General features: G+C 41.7%; 1 protein-coding gene and 1 long non-coding RNA gene across 2 annotated transcripts in view; one reads left to right on the top strand and one right to left on the bottom strand.

Annotated features, from left to right (window-relative positions):
* LOC137620341 (U-scoloptoxin(11)-Sm5a-like) overlaps nt 1-1622 on the top strand; it is a 108858-nt gene extending 107236 nt beyond the window's left edge. Inside the window, exon 4 of the mRNA XM_068350577.1 lies at nt 918-1622. Within this exon, the coding sequence (XP_068206678.1) occupies nt 918-1106 (189 nt within the window). The 3' untranslated portion in view covers nt 1107-1622. The remainder of the gene's footprint in view (nt 1-917) is intronic.
* The window catches only part of LOC137620342 (uncharacterized), a 65031-nt gene that overhangs the window by 31985 nt on the left and 10546 nt on the right, over nt 1-22500 (bottom strand). The gene's annotated exons all lie outside the window — the stretch shown is intronic.

The raw sequence follows: 22500 nt of genomic DNA, 5'->3' as shown, positions 1-22500 counted from the left end.
ACCGTTCGACGAACGTGTTCAACAACCCAATAGCCCGTTCGCACGTTCGAACATCACTTCAAAAATTTGTCTGTCGAAGCATGTTCGACAAACAGTTGAACCGTGTAAATCTGCCTTTAAAGTGTCCAAATATAGTGTATGGACAGTTTGCAACCCTAGCTTAGTGCCATTTCGGCGGCCATTTTTAAAGATGGCTGCCGTTTTTATGCATAAATAAATAATTTCAGAATTTTTCTCATAACTCCATCGTTCCAGTATGAGGGTGTTAGATTGTTATTATAACAATTAATCTGTTATATGTATGCCAGAAAATTAAAATATTCTTTTTCAGGATTTGCAATTACTTTCTTGTAATTAATCAGCTAAGATTATAACTCATATTACTTTTACAATGGAAAAGTAAATTTATATATACATATATATATATACAGCATTGTATTTAGAGTAATGAGAGACTAATTACAAGCTCGTAGCTCGGTGAAGTAAGAAGTTAATAGGAAAATTCTGAAATCATATATTTTTGTATAAAATCGGCAGCTATCTTTAAAAATAAACTTCAAAATGGCACTAAGCTGTGGAATCAAAATGTCAAAACAATATTTCTGGAGACCTCAGACATCGTGCCTACCAAAAATTACGATAGTATCTGTTCACCAAATTTATTCTCATTTTTGGTCTGGCTCATGAACTATACCTAGGGTTTGCCCCATCTGTAACAAAATTGATACAAATTTTAGCTCTTATTTTCATTTTCTCCATTTTGGTTACTTCAACACATGCCACCATATTGATGCCGATTTCAGTTTTTAGTTATTAGAATTTTTCAATAATTTTCAGCCATATTGAGATCTTCAAGAGTATTTAATCCTGGATTCCACTACTAACCGTAAACCTTTGTCTTTTCCAATTACTTTCAGCTGCCCTTATGCGTAGAGGAAGCCCCGTGCAAGGAAGTCAGTTTGGGAGGAGGAACTGCACTCGTCAACCCTAAATGCCGTTGCCCAAGAAACTTTTCTTGCCCAACCTTCGGCCTCTCCATCACCCCACATTCAAACTCCTACCCGGAGGGCAAGGCCTATTCCGTTCACTGCCAAAAACCCTACTAAAAGTTACCACTCCAGTCGCTCCTCACGTCTTCATTATGAATTAAATCAACTTGATTGTAGAACTTTGTTTTTCCTATCTAAGTCCCTCTTTTGTATTGCCTAACCCCTGAGTTCTAGACATTTCTACCACCAAGAGAACTTCGATTCTTCCAATAGCAGTAACAACTTACAGAAGCACAGAAGGTTTGGTAAAAACAAAATTATAGTATCTACCAGTAGATAAATTAGCCCGTGGTCTGTTTTCCTGTTTGGCTCTTAAAGGAAGTAAGATGAAATTACATGAAAGTACATACATGTGAAGAGGTTATTTACGCTACTGTACAGGAACATAACTAAAAAAAACTCCTTTCATATATGAGAATGAACTAACAAGACTAAACATTCAGCTTTAATATTGATTTATTTCGAATTACAAAAGAGAAAAGATGATGGAATTGCTTTTTTTAAGATTTTCTATTATAGACGGCTACGTGATATGAATGATAAAAAAGTTAATAAGCGCTCCATATAGATATGTATGCGGTATATATATATATATATATATATATATATATATATATATAGCATATATACGCACTTGCATATATACATAACGTATATATATATATATATATATATATATATATATATATATATATATATATATATATATTTACACACACAGTCACATATGCACTCACACATATATATACAGTGTATATCTATCTATCTATATATATATATATATATATATATATATATATATATAAATTATATATATATATATGTGTGTGTGTGTTGTGTGTGTGTGTGTGAGAGTGTGTATGTGTATTTATATATGGTTTTAGATATCAGTACATAGTTCATTATGCGAGTCTGTGCTAGGGAACTTGTATGTATTGACCACTGTATTTTGGGTAAAGTGTAGCCATGTCTTGCCATATTACACGATCTCGCTGCTATGTTTTTTTATTTTTGAACTTCGCCCATATGGAAAAAGATCTGCTGTATAGCCAGTTAATACATATGAAGCATGTATATGTCTTCTTAGATAACATTTAAGGGTTATTTAAAGAACGTGATGTTCGAGAGTAACAATGCACTTGACCTTCCATTATAATTGAAAAGAGACATCGTTATAGCATCGTTCTCTGGCTGTTTGGCCAATGACAATGTGATATTCAACTAAAATCTTGACTTTATGATTAAGTGAATCAGTCGAAATAGCCTTTGGCGAAAAATTTTTCTAGGTAAAAATTTGCTAGCAATAAGAATATGATGTTAGTGAGAAGCTGGTTGGGTGGTGAAAATTTGGTGGGAAATACACTGAGAATTCATCTGATTGTAGAATTTAGATCTTTTATAGCTACTTCAATGTTGAAAGATGCTTTGTATAACTCTGATAACGTAGTATCCCCTTATTGTCTTCACCCATTATATTAGAAAACAAGTAAGATGCTCAGCAAAAATAACTCACACTCGGTTCAAAATTGCCAACATATTTCCTTTGGTATTTGTTTACAAGACCACGCTCTTCATATACTGCCAAATTATGCAAAGCTATTGTTTTCCTCTATTTCTTTTTCACAGTTTAAAACAATTGGGCACATGGGAAACAAGTCAAAATTACAAAAAAACTATAGAATTATAAAAAAAAAAAACCTAGTCTGGTTTCCTCACTAAACGACCTGGAACTGACATTGTCAACATAGTCAACCAAACAGAAGTTCGTGATGCCAAAGTACATTTGATATATATTCAAAATATATACTAAATTAAAAATGGAGTAATTACTCAAAAGTGTCACTATTTGTGATTTGAATATTTCATGAGCACATTTGAATAATCACTCCATTTTTAATTTCGTATATATTTTGAATATAAATCAAATATAGGCTGACATCAAGTAACAGAGGAAAACAATAGCTTTGCATAATTTGGCAGTATATGGAGAGCGTGGTCTTGTAAACAAATACCTATACTTGTATACTTCAATCGCATGAATATCACAATGTTACAAATTAACGGAACAATTTATTTTTATCAATTTTTTTTATATACGGGGGAATTAAAACCCTAGATTTAGAAATTTACTCATCTTATTAAATTTAGAAAGACAAACTATTTTATAGCTGTGTCATAACTCATCTGCACTGAAAATTCCACTCTGAATTACAATGCCTTACTACGTTTTCTATGCGTTATAAAAGACAAGTAATATTTCGTATATCCAATGAACAGATTTTCAGTTCAGTATCGATAAGGCATCACGCGAGGCTGGATATTCGTTTTCCAATTTTTTCCCTATTTACATTCTTCCCACATCACTCTCTCTCTCTTTGTACTGTAGGAGGCAACGTTCTTTCTTTCACAGTTTATAAATTTTGCTCTCAATTTTCATCTTCCATCCGGATCGATATTGACGAACTGTGTAAGATCAAGTATGATAATGACAGAACATCTTTTCTTTTATAGCACCTTGAAGGAGATGGATTGCATCGTCCTCAAAGGTACTAAAGGAATAAGATAGAGTGTCATTTCTATCAATTTGGAATTCATTAAGCCCCTTCTGCAGTATAATATTTATGCCTAAACGCAAACAGAACAGTAAACACGAATTGTAACAATGAGAAAAAACTTTCGGCAGTTTTCTGGGTCTGAAGGGAACGGCAGTGGATAAAAGTGAGACCTATAAAATTGGAATGTTTTAAAGAAGAGGGCTATCAGAAATCCCAAGATAAAATCCGGCCTTCTTATGCGAGAACGAATAAAGGATAAAAACTGGACGTCTTTAATTTGCTTTCCTGTTTCATTGTACGAAACATTTCCAAAATGTCCCAAATTATGTCGATACTCGCATGACGGATTACAAAACAAGGGGTAAATTAAATAAATCAAAGTACAATAATCATGATATAAGTACCCAACTTATTATGTAATATCTACTTTAGAAAAAAAATGAAATAAAATGAAATAGTTGATTTATAACTGTTTAAATGATTAAATATGAATTATACAAGAAAGACTTTTATTTCCCATTCACTATTCAACCTTAGAAGCGAATATATTATTGTGATGGTAACTAATTAAAAATATGAACTCTCCTATCGTGTCCATAACCTAATTAACCTTCCCTAACCGGGTGGAGGACTTCACAGGGCATTCAGCCATATTGTTCTTTACAAATTTGATGCAACAGGGAAGGGACTACAAAGCTCATAGTTTACCAGTAAGAATGAATAATATAAGGATTAATGAATAATATAAGGATTATACTTATCATCTTCCTCTCTAGAGCCCTGAAGAATGTGTAGATAATAAAAGGTGGATCAGAAAAAAATCCCATACACCTGCACATATAAGTACACTCATACATAGCCTATGTGTGTATACACAGTATATGTATATAAGTGTATGCATGTGTGTATATATATATATATATATATATATATATATATATACATATATATATTATATACATATATATATATATATATATATATATATATTGTAAATATGAGTGAAATAGAAAGACAGAAAGCAAGCTTTAAAAGTGGCTATTTAACAATGTCCTAGTAATTAACCAGCAAAAGGACAAATCAACAGATTATGACAAACCACTATGTATGGCATTTATAGGCTATGAAAAATCTTTTGATTCAGTCAAAACCTCAGCAGTTATGAAAGCCCTTCAAAGACATGGAATAGAAGAACCTTATACTAGAACACTTGACGATATCTATATAGGAAGCGCAGCAATCCTAAAACTACATAGAGATCGTGAGAAAATTCCGATTGAGAAAGTTACACAAGGAGACCCCATCGTTTCTATATTGTTCACAGCATGCCTAGAATAAGGTTTCTAAGAATTTAGATGGGAAAAGTTTAGGAATTTATATTAATGGTGATTATCTTAACAACTTAAGGATGGCAGATGACATAGTTCTGTTTAGTGAATCAGAGGAGGAAATAATAAAGATGATAAAAGATTTGAATTAAGAAAGAAATGTAGGACTGAAAATGAAGGAGTAATAGTCAAATAATGTTTCATGAAAATGTAGATAGACAATAAATAGGAGTTATGGATGAACCTCTAGAGATTATTAATGAATATACGTACTTAGGACACAGAGGAGACAAGATTGAAATTAAAAGAAGGATAAGCATGGGATGGAGAGCCTTTGGTAACAAAATGAGAATATGAAAAATAAAATGCCACTTCCTGTAAAAATGAAAAAGTATTTAATCAGATGGTTCTACCTGTATTCACTTACGCATCAGAAACTTGGAGCCTTATTAAAGCCTTAGAACATGAGCTAGTTTCAACTCAAAGAGCTATGGAAAGAATGATGACGGGAATAATATTAAAAGACAGAAAGAGAGTAACATGTATACGAGAGCAAACTGAAGTAGAGGATACTCTAACAACATGTAAGAAAAAGAAATTGAAATGATCAGGACATGTAATGAGAATGACAGACTATAAATGGACATTAAGAATAAGAGAATGGGTCCCTAGAGATTACAAAAGAAGCAGGAGAAGGAAAAGAAAATGATGGATTGGAGAACTAGGAATGTTTGCGGGTGTAGACTGGTATAGTGAAACCATAAACAGATGCAAGCGGAAGGACATGTCTGAGACCTTTGTTCTGCAGTGGACTAGTAACAGCTGTTGAAGATGATGAGAGAGAGAGAGAGAGAGAGAGAGAGAGAGAGAGAGAGAGAGAGAGAGAGAGAGAGAGAGAGAGAGAGAGAGAGAGAGAGAATTATATATATATATATATATATATATATATATATATATTATATATATTATATATATATATATATATATATATATATATTATATATATTATATATATGTATGTATGTATATATATATATATATATATATATATATATATATATATATATATATATATGTATATATATATATATATATATATATATATATATATATACATATTTATATATATATATATATATATATATATATATAAACACATATATATATAAATACATAATATATATATATATATATATATATATATATATTATATATATTTTATATATACATAATATACATATATATATATATATATATACATAATATATATATATATATATATATATATATATATATATATACATAATATATATATATATATATATATATAAATACATTTTATATATACATAATATATATATATAATATATTTTATATATACATAATATATATATATATATATATATATATATATATATATATATATATATATATATATATACTGTCTGGATCCTGGGTCTGAGCACCCAAAATATATAATAAGTCTGGCCATTGAAAAATATACTACACTATGGCTCGTGACTGGGAACCAAACATATAATATGATATATACTACGACTGGCAAGCTAATTAACCTCTCAAATTCCAAATTACCTTGTTTACTTTTACATTGAAACTGTTACATTTTAAAACATTAATACCCGAATTCTGAGACCGTTGAATAACTCCCAGACAGCAATATATAAAACACTGAATATCCAAAGGTCTCGTAAGCACACTCAAAACTAAACTGGGTATTATTATCACTTATTTAACTCTCACTGTGGTTCTTAACAGGAATCGAGCGAAAACTGGTCTTAAATAGTGCCTACAGGGCCATTTACAAAAAACGTTATACAATGCCAACACTCACCCTGATATAATGAATTCAAAAATCACCTTTTAGTCTTGTGTGACACACGATTTGCTTTGGGCACAGAGTCACTGAGAGGACACACTACACTGGGTTACGGGCATGAATGAGAGAGAGAGGGGGGAAGGAGGCTATCTTCTGGCAGCAGTTTTAACTCAATCTCTATGTATGTCTGTCTCTGATCAAATCCAACCTTGGGTCACCTATATATGAAATTTTGACCCCTTCCAGATGTTACAAAATTGTTTGGGAAGGGGGAGGAGGGGGGGCTGTGCCTAAGGGCATCAAAGTTTCCAACTAGTTAAAAATGCCAAGAGGCGAAATCAAGGGTTTTAGGCAACTCTCAGACACACATCAACGCACCCGGGAGACAACTTCCCAGCAAGCTCCACCCATCTATTGTCCCCAAATTATAAAAAGATAACATCCTCTTGCCGAGCATCGGGAACCTTCGAAAACATGTGACACTGAGCATTCCAAAGCACATGTTCTGAAATTCTCTCTCAAACATGACGCAATGCATCATAAAATATAAAAGAACATTACCTAAGCCTTTGTTCTTATCTCTTATCTATTTTAACTTGTATAAAGAATATAATGAAATTCACAGCGAAAGTGTTACGTAATTTATATAAAATACTTATATCTTCATGAGAGGGGCTCATTTTACGGCTGGGTATCACGTCTTCAAAGCAAAAATGAAAGCAATATAAATATCATCAATAAACTATGATATTTACTCTACACTAGACCAGCTTCGTAAGATAGCTCCCCCCAAAAAATTATTTATATCAGGTCTGAATCAATCGATTCAGCCCGAGATAATTAATCTGCAACCACGTTATCTTTCCATGTTCGTTATCTTTACCTGATATATTCTTTACATAAATACAATACGTTTGCAAACATAATGACCACCTAGTTAACCTTTATTATTTTTCATCTTATTGAGAAAAGTTAAAGGATTATGATCTGAATACAATGTAATTTCTTCATTCTATTCATTGCTGCGATCAGTGCCTGCAATTCCGCTTTAACTGTCGAGTCAACCCGTTGCTTCTTCTTCATCTTCGATGACATAAGACACACAGGAAGAAGAATTCCTTCCTTATCTTCTTGCAAGACAGCCCCAATCCCGTTATCTGACATATCCACTTGGATAAGGAATTTCTTGGAAAAATTTGGTGCTTGAAGTATCGGTTTTGAACTTACTATGGTCTTCCTCAGATTTCTCCTTTTTCCTGATATTTTGATAACATAGGTCCGTCCACTGCTTTCTTCCAAAATCCAGAATGGTTCTGGGAACTCGTTGGCGATAGGGAATCTTCTTTCCGATGCGTAGACCAACACCTGCCATCCTACCGTAACCTGTCTGTTTGTACTTTTCTTGCCAAACCTTTTCTTCCCTCGTCCTTGCCTCGTTTTCACGTTTTCTAGGAAAAATTTCCTTAACTCCCCGTTTCCTTTTCTCAAATCCTTGAATTTCCTTTGTCCATTTCCTCTCGATCCTTCCTTTTCCCTGCCAACATTTTCTCTGGTCCTCTGCTAAAGGGTCCTGCAACCTGTCTGTTCATATCCTTCCTACCAAACCATTCCGTCCATCCTTGACTCCTCATCTTCCCGCCTTCTAGGGAAAATTTCCTTATCTCTCCGATCCTTTTCCCCAAATTCTGGACATTTTCTCCTCCCGTTTTCTCTCGATCCTTCCATTTTTCTGCTATTATTTTCTTCGGTCCTTTCCTGAAGGGTTCTCCTCGTACTTCCATCGGGCATAACTGAGCTTCCTTAATGCACTCGTTGGGCTTTTCAGCCGTTTGACATACGTGACATGCACGGCAAAACTGGCTCACGTCCTTATGCATGCCAGGCCAGAAAAAGTTTCATTATCTTCTCCGTCATCTTCCTTATTCCTAATATGTCCTGTCTTGTGCACTACCGCAATCACCTGTCTTCTCAATAGGGTGGGGGAGTTATCATTTGCCCATATATTCCCCATTTGGCATTCCCAGGGATATCGGTGGGTCTATGCTTCCTCATAAGCAACCCATCCATAAGATAACAACAGGTCGGAGACTGCTGTGCCTCCATCTCGTCCACCTCACGGTACAATAACTCTGTTAACATTGCATCCTTCCGTTGCAATCCTATCAGTCTTTTCTTACTCACTTGTCAGCCTTTTCCTACTTATGTGTCCTATTTCCAAAGTTGAATTTTCTATTTCTTCCCAGTTCATTTCTTCTTTGTCTACTTGTCTGCTCGTCTGTCGCTCCTTTTTGCTCAGGCTTACTCTTGAGTTCTCTTCTTGCATATCATCAAGGAAATCCTTTTCTTTAAAAAACAAATCCTGCAAATTCATTTCTTCCACGTCCATTGTTTCTTTGTCCTCTTGTCCACTCGTCTGTCGTTCCTCTTCGCTTGGGCTTACTCTTGAGTTCTCTTCTTGCGTATCAACAAGAGAATCATCTTTTTTGGAAAACAAATCCTCCAAATTCATTTCTTCCAGGTCTATTGTTTCTTGGTCCTCTTGTCCATTTGTCTGTCGTTCTTCTTCGCTCGGGCTTACTCGGGACTTCTCCTCATGCGTACTATCAAGGGAATCCTCTTCTTTGGAAAACAAATCTTCCAAGTTCATCGCTCCTTCGATTTCTTCTTCTTCTTCGGCAGCCACTTCCTTCTTCATACTCCTAGTCGTCAAACCACTAGGAAACAGAGCTCCAAGGTACCGGCTCTCAGCAAGAAGCACCCGTCCTTCATTGGTGCTTCTTCCCGTGCCTTCCCCTTTATGGAAAAAGGGTTCAAGGCAGCCTTAAAGGCAGTCGAGGCAGGGAAACCTTGCCCCACACTCGAAGAGTGTAGGCCATTCTCCCTTGCCCTACCATCAGATGATGCAGACTGGAAGGATGTCTACAGCACCTTCTCAGTCAGGAAGTTGGAGGCTGACATTGCCGGACGTCAGTTCGGAGAAGACCTCCCTAAGTTGTCGGACTTCCTCCTGTGCGGGGAGCAGGAAACGAAGGAGAGACTTGCCGCCTCTATGTCCCTGCAGACTGGACTAGAGACAATGGGAAGCGTTCCAGATACCCCAGACATGTACATGGTCTTTGCCAAAGCCCATTTGGCAACGGTCACCAAAGACCTGTACAACTTTATTAAAGCCAGACGGGCTTGTAGAGAGTTCGTGTTCGCCTCGGCTGCGGTGAGGCATGAACCCAGGAAGCTGATAGCTTCCAACATCTGGGGAAAAGACCTCTTCCCAAGCGATGTGGTCAAAGAGGTTGTCGACAAAGCTGCCATGGAGAATAGGAATCTTCTCCATAAGTGGGGCTTGTCGACCGAGAGAAATTCTTCCAGCGAGGAGGGTCCCCAACCCAAAAGGAAGACCAAGCGGCTTAGAGTGCCCTCTCGCCCCCCTCGACAACAACAACTTCCCGTGGCCACAATGTCCCAGACGGTGACACAACCACCTACCACGTTTCAGCTGGTGCCCCAGCAAGTAGCGACACAGTCGCCCGTTTTTACCCCAGCCTTTGAAAGCCAATCCACGACCTTTTGGCCGAAGTCTCGAGGTTCCTCTAGACGCCCCTCTAGAGGCAGGGGCAACAAAGATGGACGTGGCCAAGGAGGCAAGTCCTCCAACCAGCACTCAAAGTGAGATGCTTCCGGTAGGAGGGAGACTTCTCCTTTTCCGGGATCGCTGGACCTTCAATCCCTGGGCCCACAGCCAAATGAAGATGGACTGGGGTGGAGTTGGAACACAACTCCACCAACTTTCCCTCAATTCTTCCAACACTCAACACCCATTCTGGAAGAATATGTCCAAGAACTCTTAGACAAGAGAGTTGTCAGGAGGGCAAAGTCCGTCAAATTTCAAGGCTGTTTTGTGTTCCGAAGAAGGATTCGGAAAAGCTCAGTCATTCTGGACTTATCACCACTCAAGTTCATAGTGAACCACAAGTTCAGAATGCTTACTCTTCAACACATAAGGACCCTACTGCCCAAACAGGCATAGTCTCCACAGACATGGCGGACGCATATTGGCATGTTCCGATCAATCAGCAAGTTTCCTCCTACCTAGGATTCAAGCTGCAAAAGAGACAATACGTCTTCAGAGCCATGCTCTTCGGACTAAACATAGCACCATGGGTATTCACAAAGCTTGCGAATGCAGTCATTCGTCAACTACGCCTAAAGGGAGTTCAGGTGATTGCCTACCTGGACGACTGGCTGGTATGGGCAGCATCCGAAGAAGAATGCACGCAAGCCTCCAAGGAAGTGATCCAGTTCCTGGAACATCTAGGATTCAAGATCAACCTGGAAAAGTCTCGACTATCTCCAGCTCAAAAGTTCCAATGGCTGGGTGTTCACTGGAACTTACAGTAACACTGCCTCTCCATTCCATCAAAGAAGAGGAGAGAGATAGCGGGATCTGTCATGAGACTTCTTCAATCCGACAGGATATCAAGACGGCAACAAGAGAGTTCTGGGGTCTCTCCAGTTTGCCTCAGTTGACAGACCCAGTGCTGAGAGCACAATTAAAAGATGCATCAGGAGTCTGGAGAAAATACGCATCAAATGCTCGAAGAGATCTAACAAGATCGATACCAACTCGTCTGCGATCACTCCTCAAGCCATGGTTGGAGGCCAAGTACCTAAAGAAGAAGCTACCCCTACAACCGCCTTCACCTTCAGCCACCATCCACACGGTTGCCTCGAAGGAAGGATGGGGAGGCCACTCTCACCAACGGAAAGTCCAAGGAACCTGGTCCTCCCGCTTCAAGACCTTCCACATTAACATTCTGGAAGCCATGGCAGTTTTTCTATCACTGAAGAAACTGAAACTTCGCTGTTCTATCCACATCAGGCTGATCTTAGACAGCGAAGTGATAATGAGATGCCTAAATCGACAAGGCTCGAGATCGCCTCAAATCAACAAAGTGCTATTGGCCATCTTCCGCCTGGCGAAGAAGAGATGGCATTTATCAGCAGTTCACCTCCAAGGGTTCCGCAATGTGACAGCGGACGCTCTATCCAGGCTCACCCCGATAGAGTCAGAATGGTCCCTAGACGCAAGATCATTCTCCTTCATCTTACGCCAAGTCCCAGGACTGCAGATAGACCTCTTCACGATGAGCGACAACAAGAAGCTACCCAAGTATGTAGCCCCGTACGAGGATCCTCTATCGGAAGCAGTGGATGCGATGTATATGGTTTGGAACAGATGGTCCAGGATTTACCTGTTCCCTCCAACCAACCTCCTGCTGAAGGTCCTCAACAAACTGAGATCCTTTCAGGGAACAGCAGCGATAGTGGCCCACAAGTGGCCCAACAGCGTATGGTTCCCATTGATAACGGAACTACGACTGAAGCTGATTCTGTTGCCGAATCCAGTTCTGACTCAACAAGTGCAGAAGTCGACTGTCTCCGCTTCATCACAGAAAACCCGGAACCTTCATCTCATGATTTTCTCACCTTAGCAGTCAAGAAAAGTTTCGGGATTTCAAAGGACAGTACCAACTTTTTAGAAGAATACAAGTCGAAATCTACTAGAAGATAATACGAGTCTTCCTGGAAGAAATGGGTTGCCTTCGTCAAGGAAAAGAAACCAAAAGAGATCTCAACAGATTTCTGTTTATCTTTCTTTATTCATCTCCATGAACAAGGTTTAGCAGCCAACACGATCTCTATGTGTAAATCTGCCTTGACTAGACCGCCTTCCAGGTAGACTTCTCAAATGAAATCTTCAATAAGATCCCTAAGGCCTGCGCTCGACTTCGGCCCGCAGCACCTCCGAGGCCCATTTCTTGGTCCTTGGATAAGGTTCTTCATCTAGCCTCTACCTTGAACAATGAAGATTGCTCCCTAAAGGATTTGACTCAAAAGGTGATATTCTTATTTGCACTAGCCTCAGGAGCTAGAGTTAGTGAAATAGTGGCCCTTTCGAGGGATGACGGCCACATCCAGTTCACAGACTCCGGAGAACTGAACCTTTTTCCTGACCCAGCGTTTCTCGCTAAGAATGAGCTGCCCACCAAAAGGTGGAGTCCCTGGAGTCTGCCCTCTGAAAGAAGATGCATCTCTATGCCCAGCAGAATGCCTAAAGGTCTATCTTCGTACAACTTCAGACTTTGGGGGAGGACAGCTTTTCAGAGGAGAAACCTCAGGTTCAACATTGACCTTGAAACAATTAAGGGCGAAAATCACCCATTTCATTCGCAGAGCGAATCCAGACAGCACACCCGCAGGTCATGATCCGAGAAAAGTTGCTTCGTCTCTAAACTTCTTTCAGAACATGAGTTTTGAAAGTCTTCGCTCCTATACTGGATGGAAGTCATCCAGGGTTTTCTTCAAGCACTACGCGAAACAAGTGCAAGAGATAAAGCATTATGTGGTGGCAGCAGGTAGTGTACTAAAACCTGCCGCTTAAATTCTGCAAAGAACAGTGCACTAATTGGGACTGTAGTGAAGGGTGTACATGGTTTCCTCCTACGGAGTGACATGTTTAGTGAAGTGTCTAAGCAGTGACACTATGAACTGTTCTAAGTATAAGGTGAAAGAAGCATAAAAGACTTACACGTGCCATGCGTTTAACTACGCAAGTGTTGATGAACTGTAACGACAGAAATGTGAAATCATGAAATACTACGATATTTCCTTTACAGTGGCTTCATGTTTCCTTTTCAGATGAAACAGTTATTTCTGAAATTACTATTTTATTATGCTTAACACAATATTTCCAAAAAAATTTTCTTGATTTTATATTGTATTATAAAATGAACCGTATCTTTGCTATCTATTATTTAGCAATAAACACATCTTTGAATTTTGCGTCTCATTTTGCCCTACAAATTCTATGCATGCTATATAAATAAATGTGTCAGAGCACTTATTATCCTAGTATTTGAAAATATTCTGAACATAACTCTATATCTGTTCTAAGTGAACAACCTCATAATTATGTGTTATGGTATCAAGTATCAGTCCCTGATAATGACTGATTTTATATCTGATTGCTTTACTGACCGTACAAATTTCCTACACGAATGAAAATCTGTCTACCTTGCTTACAACACACCAAGTGATCAGGGGAGGTGTCAGTAATCAATACATACAGTACTTTGTTCCTTTCAGAATACAAACTATGTTTTACATGTATATCATGAGACTAATATACAAACTAGTTTGCTAGATTGTTCATTGAACTTACAATCCTCGAGTTTTTCCTAGGAATCTCCCATGACTCTTCCCTGTAGGGGGAAGGAAGCACTGACATAGTCCATGATCAGTTGAAAGGTGTATGACGGTAACACCCTGTGTCTCTAGGTCTAGATGACCAAGGAAAATTTATCCCACAGTTATTGGCACTATTGGAAATCCACAGATACATTAATGCTCTGGTAAACTTCCATCAGGACGACATGGCCTGAGCCCAAAAAACGGATTTTGAGCAAAGCGAAAAATCTATTTTTGGGTGAGGTAGCCATGTCGTCCTGACGGACCCACCCTCCTTTTACAAAGGATGAATGAATCCCTCCCAAACGTACTGTATCTGTAGCACCTCGCTAACGCTACAAAGAATGACAAGATGGCACCGGGACGTGACGTCATACTGGTGCCCAACTATAGTACGTGTAGGAGCATTGCCTTAATAACGGCACACCTAAAATTCTTGCCACTTTCCCCTCTCGAAGCGTAAACGCTATTAGGGGTGTAGATAGCTATGTGGCGTGTCAAGAATACGTCCTCTGATATTATGCGATATCCCTTAAGGCGAAAGTCAGGGATATTCGCGCCAAGAGTTAGAATTCTGGATACCTTAAGTAAAATTCTCTGAGATATATCACTGTAGTTAAATATAACCTAGGAAGCTACTATGAAGGAACTTCAATCAGAGACATGGCTACCTCACCCAAAAATAGATTTTTCGCTTCGCTCAAAATCCGTTATATATATATATATATATATATATATATATATATATATATATATACATATATATATATATTATATATATATATATATATATATATATATATATATATATATATATATATATATAAATATATATACATATATATATATATATATATATATATATATATATATATATATATATATATATATACATAAATATAATATAAATATATATATATATATATATATATATATTATATATACATATACATATATATATATATATACATATATATACAGTATATATATAAATTATACATGTATATATACCTATATAATGGATTTTGAGCGAAGCGAAAAATCTATTTTTGGGTGAGGTAGCCATATCATCCTGATGGAAGGTTCCTTCAGTAGCTTCCTAAGGGTATATATGACTACAGCAGATATTCCCAGAGAATTAAACTAAAGGTTTCACAGAATTCTAACTTCTGGCGCAAGTACCCATAAGTTTTCCCTTTAGGATATCGTAAAACAACAGGGGACGTATGCTTGACACGCCACATAGCTATCTGCACCCCACATAGCGTTTACGCTTCGAGGGGAAATAAGTGACAAGTTATGGGAGGAGCCGTTACAAAGTTCTCCTCGTCCGTTACAGTTTTGGTACTCGGCGACGCCAACATCCGGCCGCCATGTTGGCCGCCATCTTGGATGACGCCGCCGGACCGCAGCATCGTCATTCCTTTTGGCATTTATGTCAGCCTCCATGATACAATAAGATTGGGAGGGGTCTGTCAAGGCAGAATAGAGAACAAGGGCGGGTCCATCAGAACGACATGGCTATCTCACCCAAAAATAGATTTTTCGCTTTGCTCAAAATCTGTTTTTTGGGCTCAAGCCATGTGCCCTGATGGAAGTGTACCAGAGAATTAATGTATCGTGAATTTTTCCCCGTTTTTGTAGTGCCTTTCGACTTCTAAACAATATTCCTTTGGTCTGATGACCACAGAGACCTGTGGCATATCCGTCACATGCCACCTCAGATAAGCATATACCATGTTACTGCTTCCTGCCCCCATGGCAGGGAAGTCCTAAATGGACAGATCTCCGAGACTAGGTGAGTTCCTCTATCAAGCAATTTCAAGATGGTCCATCTTGAAATTGCTTGATAGAGGAACTCACCTAGTCTCGGAGATACCTTCCGGTCCCAGGGCCAGATAGAGAAGTTAAGTATACTCGTGTTGGAACAAGTTACCTTAATCTAGATGAGCATGCATCAAGAGAACAAGTTTATAACATTGTTCATAAAATATCAAAACAAATTGCAATAAAGTCTGTAACAGTAATTTTATTTCATGAGAAAGAGAGGGCGAAATGAGACGCACAGGGTAACCTAATACTCTTTTATTCATTAGAACAGGATTAGCATGAAATAGGTAAAAAATCTTTTACAATAATCAATGCAATTAAAAACTTAGACTAAAGACATCAAAGAAGTGGGTGTAGAATCTGAAAGGGAAAAACTTGCCATAGCACACAAGTTCCAGAGGAACTATAAAGTCTTTCTAAAAAGTCTTATATACACTTCATGTTAAACATGTGGCACACGTGTTACAGTCTACGTTACTTCACCTTGTAGAAGAACAGTCTTTAGCGTCACTAGGTGGCACTTAAATTCACTATGTTTCGCACTGGGGTCAACACAGGCACCCATGGAGTTAGAGTCCCGATTAACTCACTGTTCTACGCAGCACTAAGCAGCAGGTTTTAGCATACTACCTGGTGCCACCACATGGCGTCGCAACTCTTGCACCTGCTTAGCAGTGTTTGAAAAACACTTTCGATGATTTCCAGCCCGTGAAGGAACGAAGACTCTCAAAGTCCATCGTCTGGAAGAAATTCAGGGAAGTGGCGACTTTCCTGGGATCATGACCTGCGGGTGTACTGTCAGGATCTGCTCTGCGAATAAAGTAGGTGATCTTCGCCCTTGGTTGTTTTAGTGACAAGTCAGACCCTGATGTTTCTCCTTTAAAGAGCTGTCCTCCACCAAAGTCTGAAGTTCTTCGAAGATAGACCTTTAGACTCTCTACTGGGCATAAAGAGACATCTTCCTTCAGGGGGCAGATTCTCCAGGGGCCCCACCGTTTGGTGGAAAGCTCGTTCTTGGCGAGAAACGTTGAGTCAGGAAAGAGGGTAAGTTCGCCTGTGTCAGCAAACAGTATTTGGCCCTCTTCTCTTGATAAAGCCACAATCTCACTGACTCGTGCTCCCGAGGCGAGAGCAAAAGGAAAAATCACTTTTTGAGTCAAATCTTTCAGAGGGCAAGACTCGTTGTCCAGACTTGAGGCAAATTGGAGCACCTTGTCGAGAGACCAGGAGATAGGTCTCGGAGGAGGTGCAGGACGGAGTCTAGCACATGCCTTTGGCAGCTTGTTAAAGATGTCGTCGGACAGGTCGATCTGGAAGGCATAGAGTAGTGGTCTTGCCAAGGCCGATTCGCAGGTAGTAATCGTGTTGGCTGCTAAGCCCTGTTCATGAAGGTGAATAAAGAAGGACAGACAAAAATCTATAGAGATTTCCGTACGATTCTTAGCCTTGACGAAGGATACCCATTTCTTCCAGGAAGACTCGTAATGCCTTCAGGTAGATTTAGTTTTGTATTCCTCTAGGAAGTCCAAACTTTTCTTCGAGATCCCAAACCTCTTCTTAACGGCTAGGGAGAGAAAATCATGAGCTGTAGGTCTCTGGTTTTCCTTGAAGAAGCAAAGACAGTCGACTTCTGAACTTGCTGGGATAGAACTGGGTCCGGCAGGGGAATTATTTTGGGTTGTAACTCCAGGATTAGGGAGAACCAGTTGCTCCATGGCCACTTGGGTGCCACTGGGGCTGCTGTGCCTTGGAAGGTTCTCAGCTTGGTGAGGACTTTCAGCAGAAGGTTGGGTGGAGGGAACAGGTAAATCTTGGACCATCTGTTCCAATCCAAGGACATGGCATCCACTGCTTCTGCTCTGGGGTCCTCGTAAGGGGCCACGTAACGAAGAAGTTGTTTGTTGTCGCTCGTCGCGAAGAGGTCGATCTGCAGTTCCGGGACTTGGCGAGAGATGAAGGAGAATGAGTCTGCGTCTAGGGACCATTCTGACTCTTATCGGGGTTGTCCTTGATAGAGCATCCGCCGTCACGTTGCGGAATCCTTGAAGGTGAACTGCTGAGAGGTGCCATCTCTTCTTGTCCGCAAGGCGGAAGATGGGCAGAAACACTTGGTTGAGTTGGGGCGATCTTGAGCCCTGACGGTTGAGACATCTGATCACAACGGCGCTGTCCAGGGTTAGACGGATGTGGGACGAGGGTCGAGGAGACAGCCTTTACAGAGAGAGATGGACCGCCATGGCCTCCAAGAAGTTGATGTGGAATGTCTTGAATAGGGGAGACCATGTTCCTTGAACTTGTCGTTGAGGGGAGTAACCCCCCCATCCTTCAAGCGATGCATCCGTGTGGATAACAACCGACGGAGGTGGAGGTTGAAGGGGAACTGATCTCTTCAGGTTCTTTGCCTCCGACCATGGCTTTAGGAGTGAGCGAAGCCTGGTTGGCAGAGGTCTCTTGAGATCTCTTCGAGCGATGGATGCGTATCTTCTCCAGACTCCCGATGCATCCTTTAGCTGTGCTCATAGCACCGGGTCTGTCACTGAAGCGAACTGGAGGGAGCTGAGCACCTGCTCCTGTTGATGTCTTGAAATCCGTTTGGATTTTAGGAGTCTCTTGACAGATCCCGCTATTTCCTTCCTTTTCTTCGGAGGGATGGAAAGATGGTATGACTGAAGGTTCCAATGGATTCCTAGCCATTGAAACTTCTGAGCTGGAGAAAGTCGAGACTTCTTGGTGTTAATTTTGAAACCCAGATGTTCCAGGAATTGGGTCACTTTTCTTAAAGCTTGCAAGCATTCTTCTGAGGATGCGGCCCATACCAGCCAATCGTCCAGGTAAGCCATCACCTGGACGCCTTGAAGGCGTAGCTGTTGGACGATCGTGTCTGCGAGCTTTGTGAAGATCCTTGGAGCTATGTTGAGTCCGAAGGGCATGGCTCTGAAGGCGTATTGCCTTCTTTGAAGCCTGAATCCTAGGTAGGCGGAGGCCTGGCGATTCATTGGAATGTGCCAGAAGGCGTCCGCCAAGTCTATCGAGACTGTGAATGCCTTTTGGGGCAGTAGGGCTCTGATGTGCTGAAGAGTTAGCATCTTGAAGTTGTTGTTCACGATGAACTTGTTGAGAGGGGACAAGTCCAGAATGACTCTGAGTTTGTCGGAGTCCTTCTTGGGAACACAGAACAGTCTTCCCTGGAACCTGGTGGACTTCACCCTCTTGATCACCTTCTTGTTCACGAGTTCTTGGACGTATTCTTACAGGACAGGGGTGGAGTGTTGGAAGAATTGATGGAAGGTTGGAGGTGGTGAAACCCAGCTCCACCCTAGTCCGTTCTTGATGATGCTGTGAGCCCAAGGATTGAAGGTACAACGATCCTGGAAGAGGCGGAGTCTTCCTCCCACCGGAAGCATTTCATTGCTTCTGGTTTCCCGAGGGTTTGCCACCTCGGCCGCCTGCTCCCCTCCCTCCTCTCCCCCTGGAAGGGCATCGAGAGGAGTCTCTGCCGGAGCCTCTACCTTTGGGACGAAAGGTAGTGGATTGCCTTACATAGGCAGGGGGAAAAACTGGTGACTGGGCCACCACCGGCTGAGGGACCAACTGAAAGGTCTGTTGGGGCTGAGCCACCAACTGGGGAGTAGCGGGTGCCGGAAACTGGCGCTTAGGCTGGGGGCCCTTATCCTGAGAAGACTTCCTCTTTCTTGACATGGCCCACTTGTTGAGAAGGTTCCGGTTCTCGGTGGCAGCTCTGTCTACTATCTCTTTCACGAGATCATCGGGGAAGAGGTTTTTCCCCCAAATGTTGGAGGAGATCAGTTTCCGGGGTTCGTGTTTGACGGTAGGGTCCGTGAACACGAATTCCCTAAAGGCTCTCCGAGCCCTGATGAAGCTGTAAAAGTCTTTCGTCAGGGTAGCGAGATGGGTCTTAGCTACGACCATATACATATCTGGGGTCCGAGTGTCCCAGGCCATGTTTCCAATTGCACTTGGAGGGAAAGGGAGGCGGCCAGTCTCTCTTTCGTATCCAGCTCCCGACGCAGAAGGTATTCGGAGAGCTTAGGGAGGTTCTCGTTAAACTGACGTCCTGCTACGTCAGCCTGCAACTTTCCTACCGAGAAAGTTAACTGAATGTCTTTCCAGTTCTTGTCGTCAGGAGGTAGGGTGAGGGAGAGGGGCCTACATTCCTCCAATGTAGGGCAAGGTTTCCCTTCCTCCACCACCTTCAACACTGCCAGCAAGGACTTTTTGGCAAAGAGGAAGACCATGGTGGCAGGAGCAAGAAAAGGAGGATGTTTCTTGCTAAGGGCCGGCACCTTGGAGTTGGTGTAGCCCTTGCTCTTAAGGTTTCCGGCCAAGAGAGATTGAGCCTTAGCATGGTCAAAGACTATGACCTCCTTAGGCTCGGTTTCCTCCTTGGAAGCTGGCTCGGACTTGAGACGGATGTAACAGTCCGGGTACAACTCAAAACTAGGCCAAAACTCCACCTCTTCAAGGGGGACAGCGCCTAGCTTGTCATTGACGAAGATTCGTCCACTAGTGATTGGCATGTGCACGTCATGCCTTCAGGGGTTGGTTAATGAGCAAGGGGGAAGATCCTTGATGTTGATCTTCCTGACCGACTGTTTCGACAGACGGAGAATCTCCCTCTTGAGGTCTTCTTGTCCTCTTCGGTACCTCTAATCCAGGAGGGCCACTAGGGCCTGAATACTGTCCTGGTTCTCCAGTAGCGACAGAGTAGGAGTAAGCGTCAATGAAGTAGAGGGGACGGGCTCCGTTACAGCAACGGAAGTGACAGAGGGGGTGCAGGCGACCTCGCCCTCGCAGTCCGGAACCTCCACCTGCTCCTCTTCTTGACCCGCGGCCATCAGGGTCCTATCGGTGGTGTCTGATACCTCCGACATCTGTTCCACCTCGTCAAGATGGAAGTCTTGTAGTGCGTCCAAAACGTCAGGTTCCACCTTCAGCTGGACGCAGGGGATCTCGGCCTTTGGGATGACAACATCCGCAGATGCCTTTGGAAAGAGCAAAGCTCTCATCTTCTCACTCGGGAGATAGGGCCCCGTGGCGTTCTTCTGGAAACCACGCACCCATTTGTGCAGTTTCTCTCTGTAACGTCCCTGGCCTCCACAGAGGGAGGGTCCTCGAACGCTTTGTGGAGCAGGTCCTTGCAGACTGTGCAGACCTGCGGGTCCCAATACCGAAGAGTCCCCTTGGTGATAGAACAGATGGCGTGGGTTCGGCACGCCAGGTGGCCGTAGAAGTCCGGACGCCGAACGCTGCAGAAGGTGCTCTCACACCGGACATACTCCTCCTGTAAAAGAAAGGGGGAATGAGTCTGCGGGAGTCATATACAATGACTTAAAGTAAAGACTTAAAGTAATCTTAGATTAGCATTAAAGTTATTTACCTTAACATAAGATTCCTTTTCTTGTGTAAGCTTAGGATAGTAAGCTGGAAAAGAAGCAGAAAAGACCCATACATGTGCATCCCGCCCAGCCAATTGCCGTGACCCCACACCGAGACTAATTCTAGGGGTTCTTAAAGAGCCTAAGAGATGGAAGAGATATCCACAATGGATTAAACACAGCTTAGGCTTCCTTTGGAGAATTAGTCATGGTGAGAAGGGGGAAACTGAGTTCATTCAGTTTAGGATAACAGAAGGGGGGGAGAAGTAATCCCTCCCTAATCAGGTGGGTCCCGGCAAGGGACTGCGCATGGATGCACAGAGTATGCTGGAAAAATTTTTACTGCATAACTATACATCATAGATTTTCGTCTAGGGTAACGCTGTACCATAGACATACCGGCTATCATATATAGCTATACAATAGTGCCGGCAGGGGAGAGGTGACAGTCCACTGAAATAATATGATTAGGTGGCACCGGCAGCGTGGCGTCATGCCGGAAGCGCACCGGGTGCCGGCGAATCTCCATCGAGGGTGGGAACCCCCTCCCTGTCATCAGTCTATGTGGCAGAGAGAATAGGAGCTCCTAGGTGATGGCAGATTGCCATCCGGCGGCCCCCGGCAGTCGGCAAGCGACAGGCGAAGGTATTCCAGCACTGTCGTCAATCATTCAGACAGAGTGGATACTAGGGTACCCTGACAGCTGTTGCCAGCAGGGTAGCGGCAGTGGACCTGCACTGATAGGTAGAGAGAAAGGGTAGGGGAAGAGAGATGGAAGGGTAGTTCGTTACCCCGACCTCGTCTTCCTCCGGAAGGAGTGTTCAAATGAAAGCGAAGGGGGCAATCTTTCATACAGCCGCAACAGAGCCGGCAGTCGGCAGGAATTGCGGGTGGCGGCCCAAGGGAGGACCGGAGAACACACTAAGATAGGGAGGTCCCACGCCGGCCGACCGATCACTTGGGCTATCCCATAGTTCGACTATATGCGGGAAGGGAAGCGAAGCAGCTCGAACTCACCCACGAAGGGACCAAGCCGAACCCACAACCCGCCGGCACACGGTGGAGTTGTAGAACGGCGGACAGGGGTGTGATGGCTAGGCCAACACAAAAGGACAGAGGGGGGAGGGGTGAGGGTCCTGAGGGGGAGGGTGGGGGAAAGCGTAGCCTTCACCAACGCCCCAAGGGGGGGTTCTGTTCCGGAACCAGCCCTATCCCAGGTGTAGGATACTTCATTCTCCAGCCTAGGGTAAGTTGGTTCAG

This window comes from Palaemon carinicauda, chromosome 26 (genome assembly GCF_036898095.1).
Source record: "Palaemon carinicauda isolate YSFRI2023 chromosome 26, ASM3689809v2, whole genome shotgun sequence".
Taxonomy (NCBI): Eukaryota; Metazoa; Arthropoda; class Malacostraca; order Decapoda; family Palaemonidae; genus Palaemon; species Palaemon carinicauda.
The sequence above is the reverse complement of the archived record's forward strand: the minus strand, read 5'-3'. Positions and strand labels throughout refer to the sequence as shown.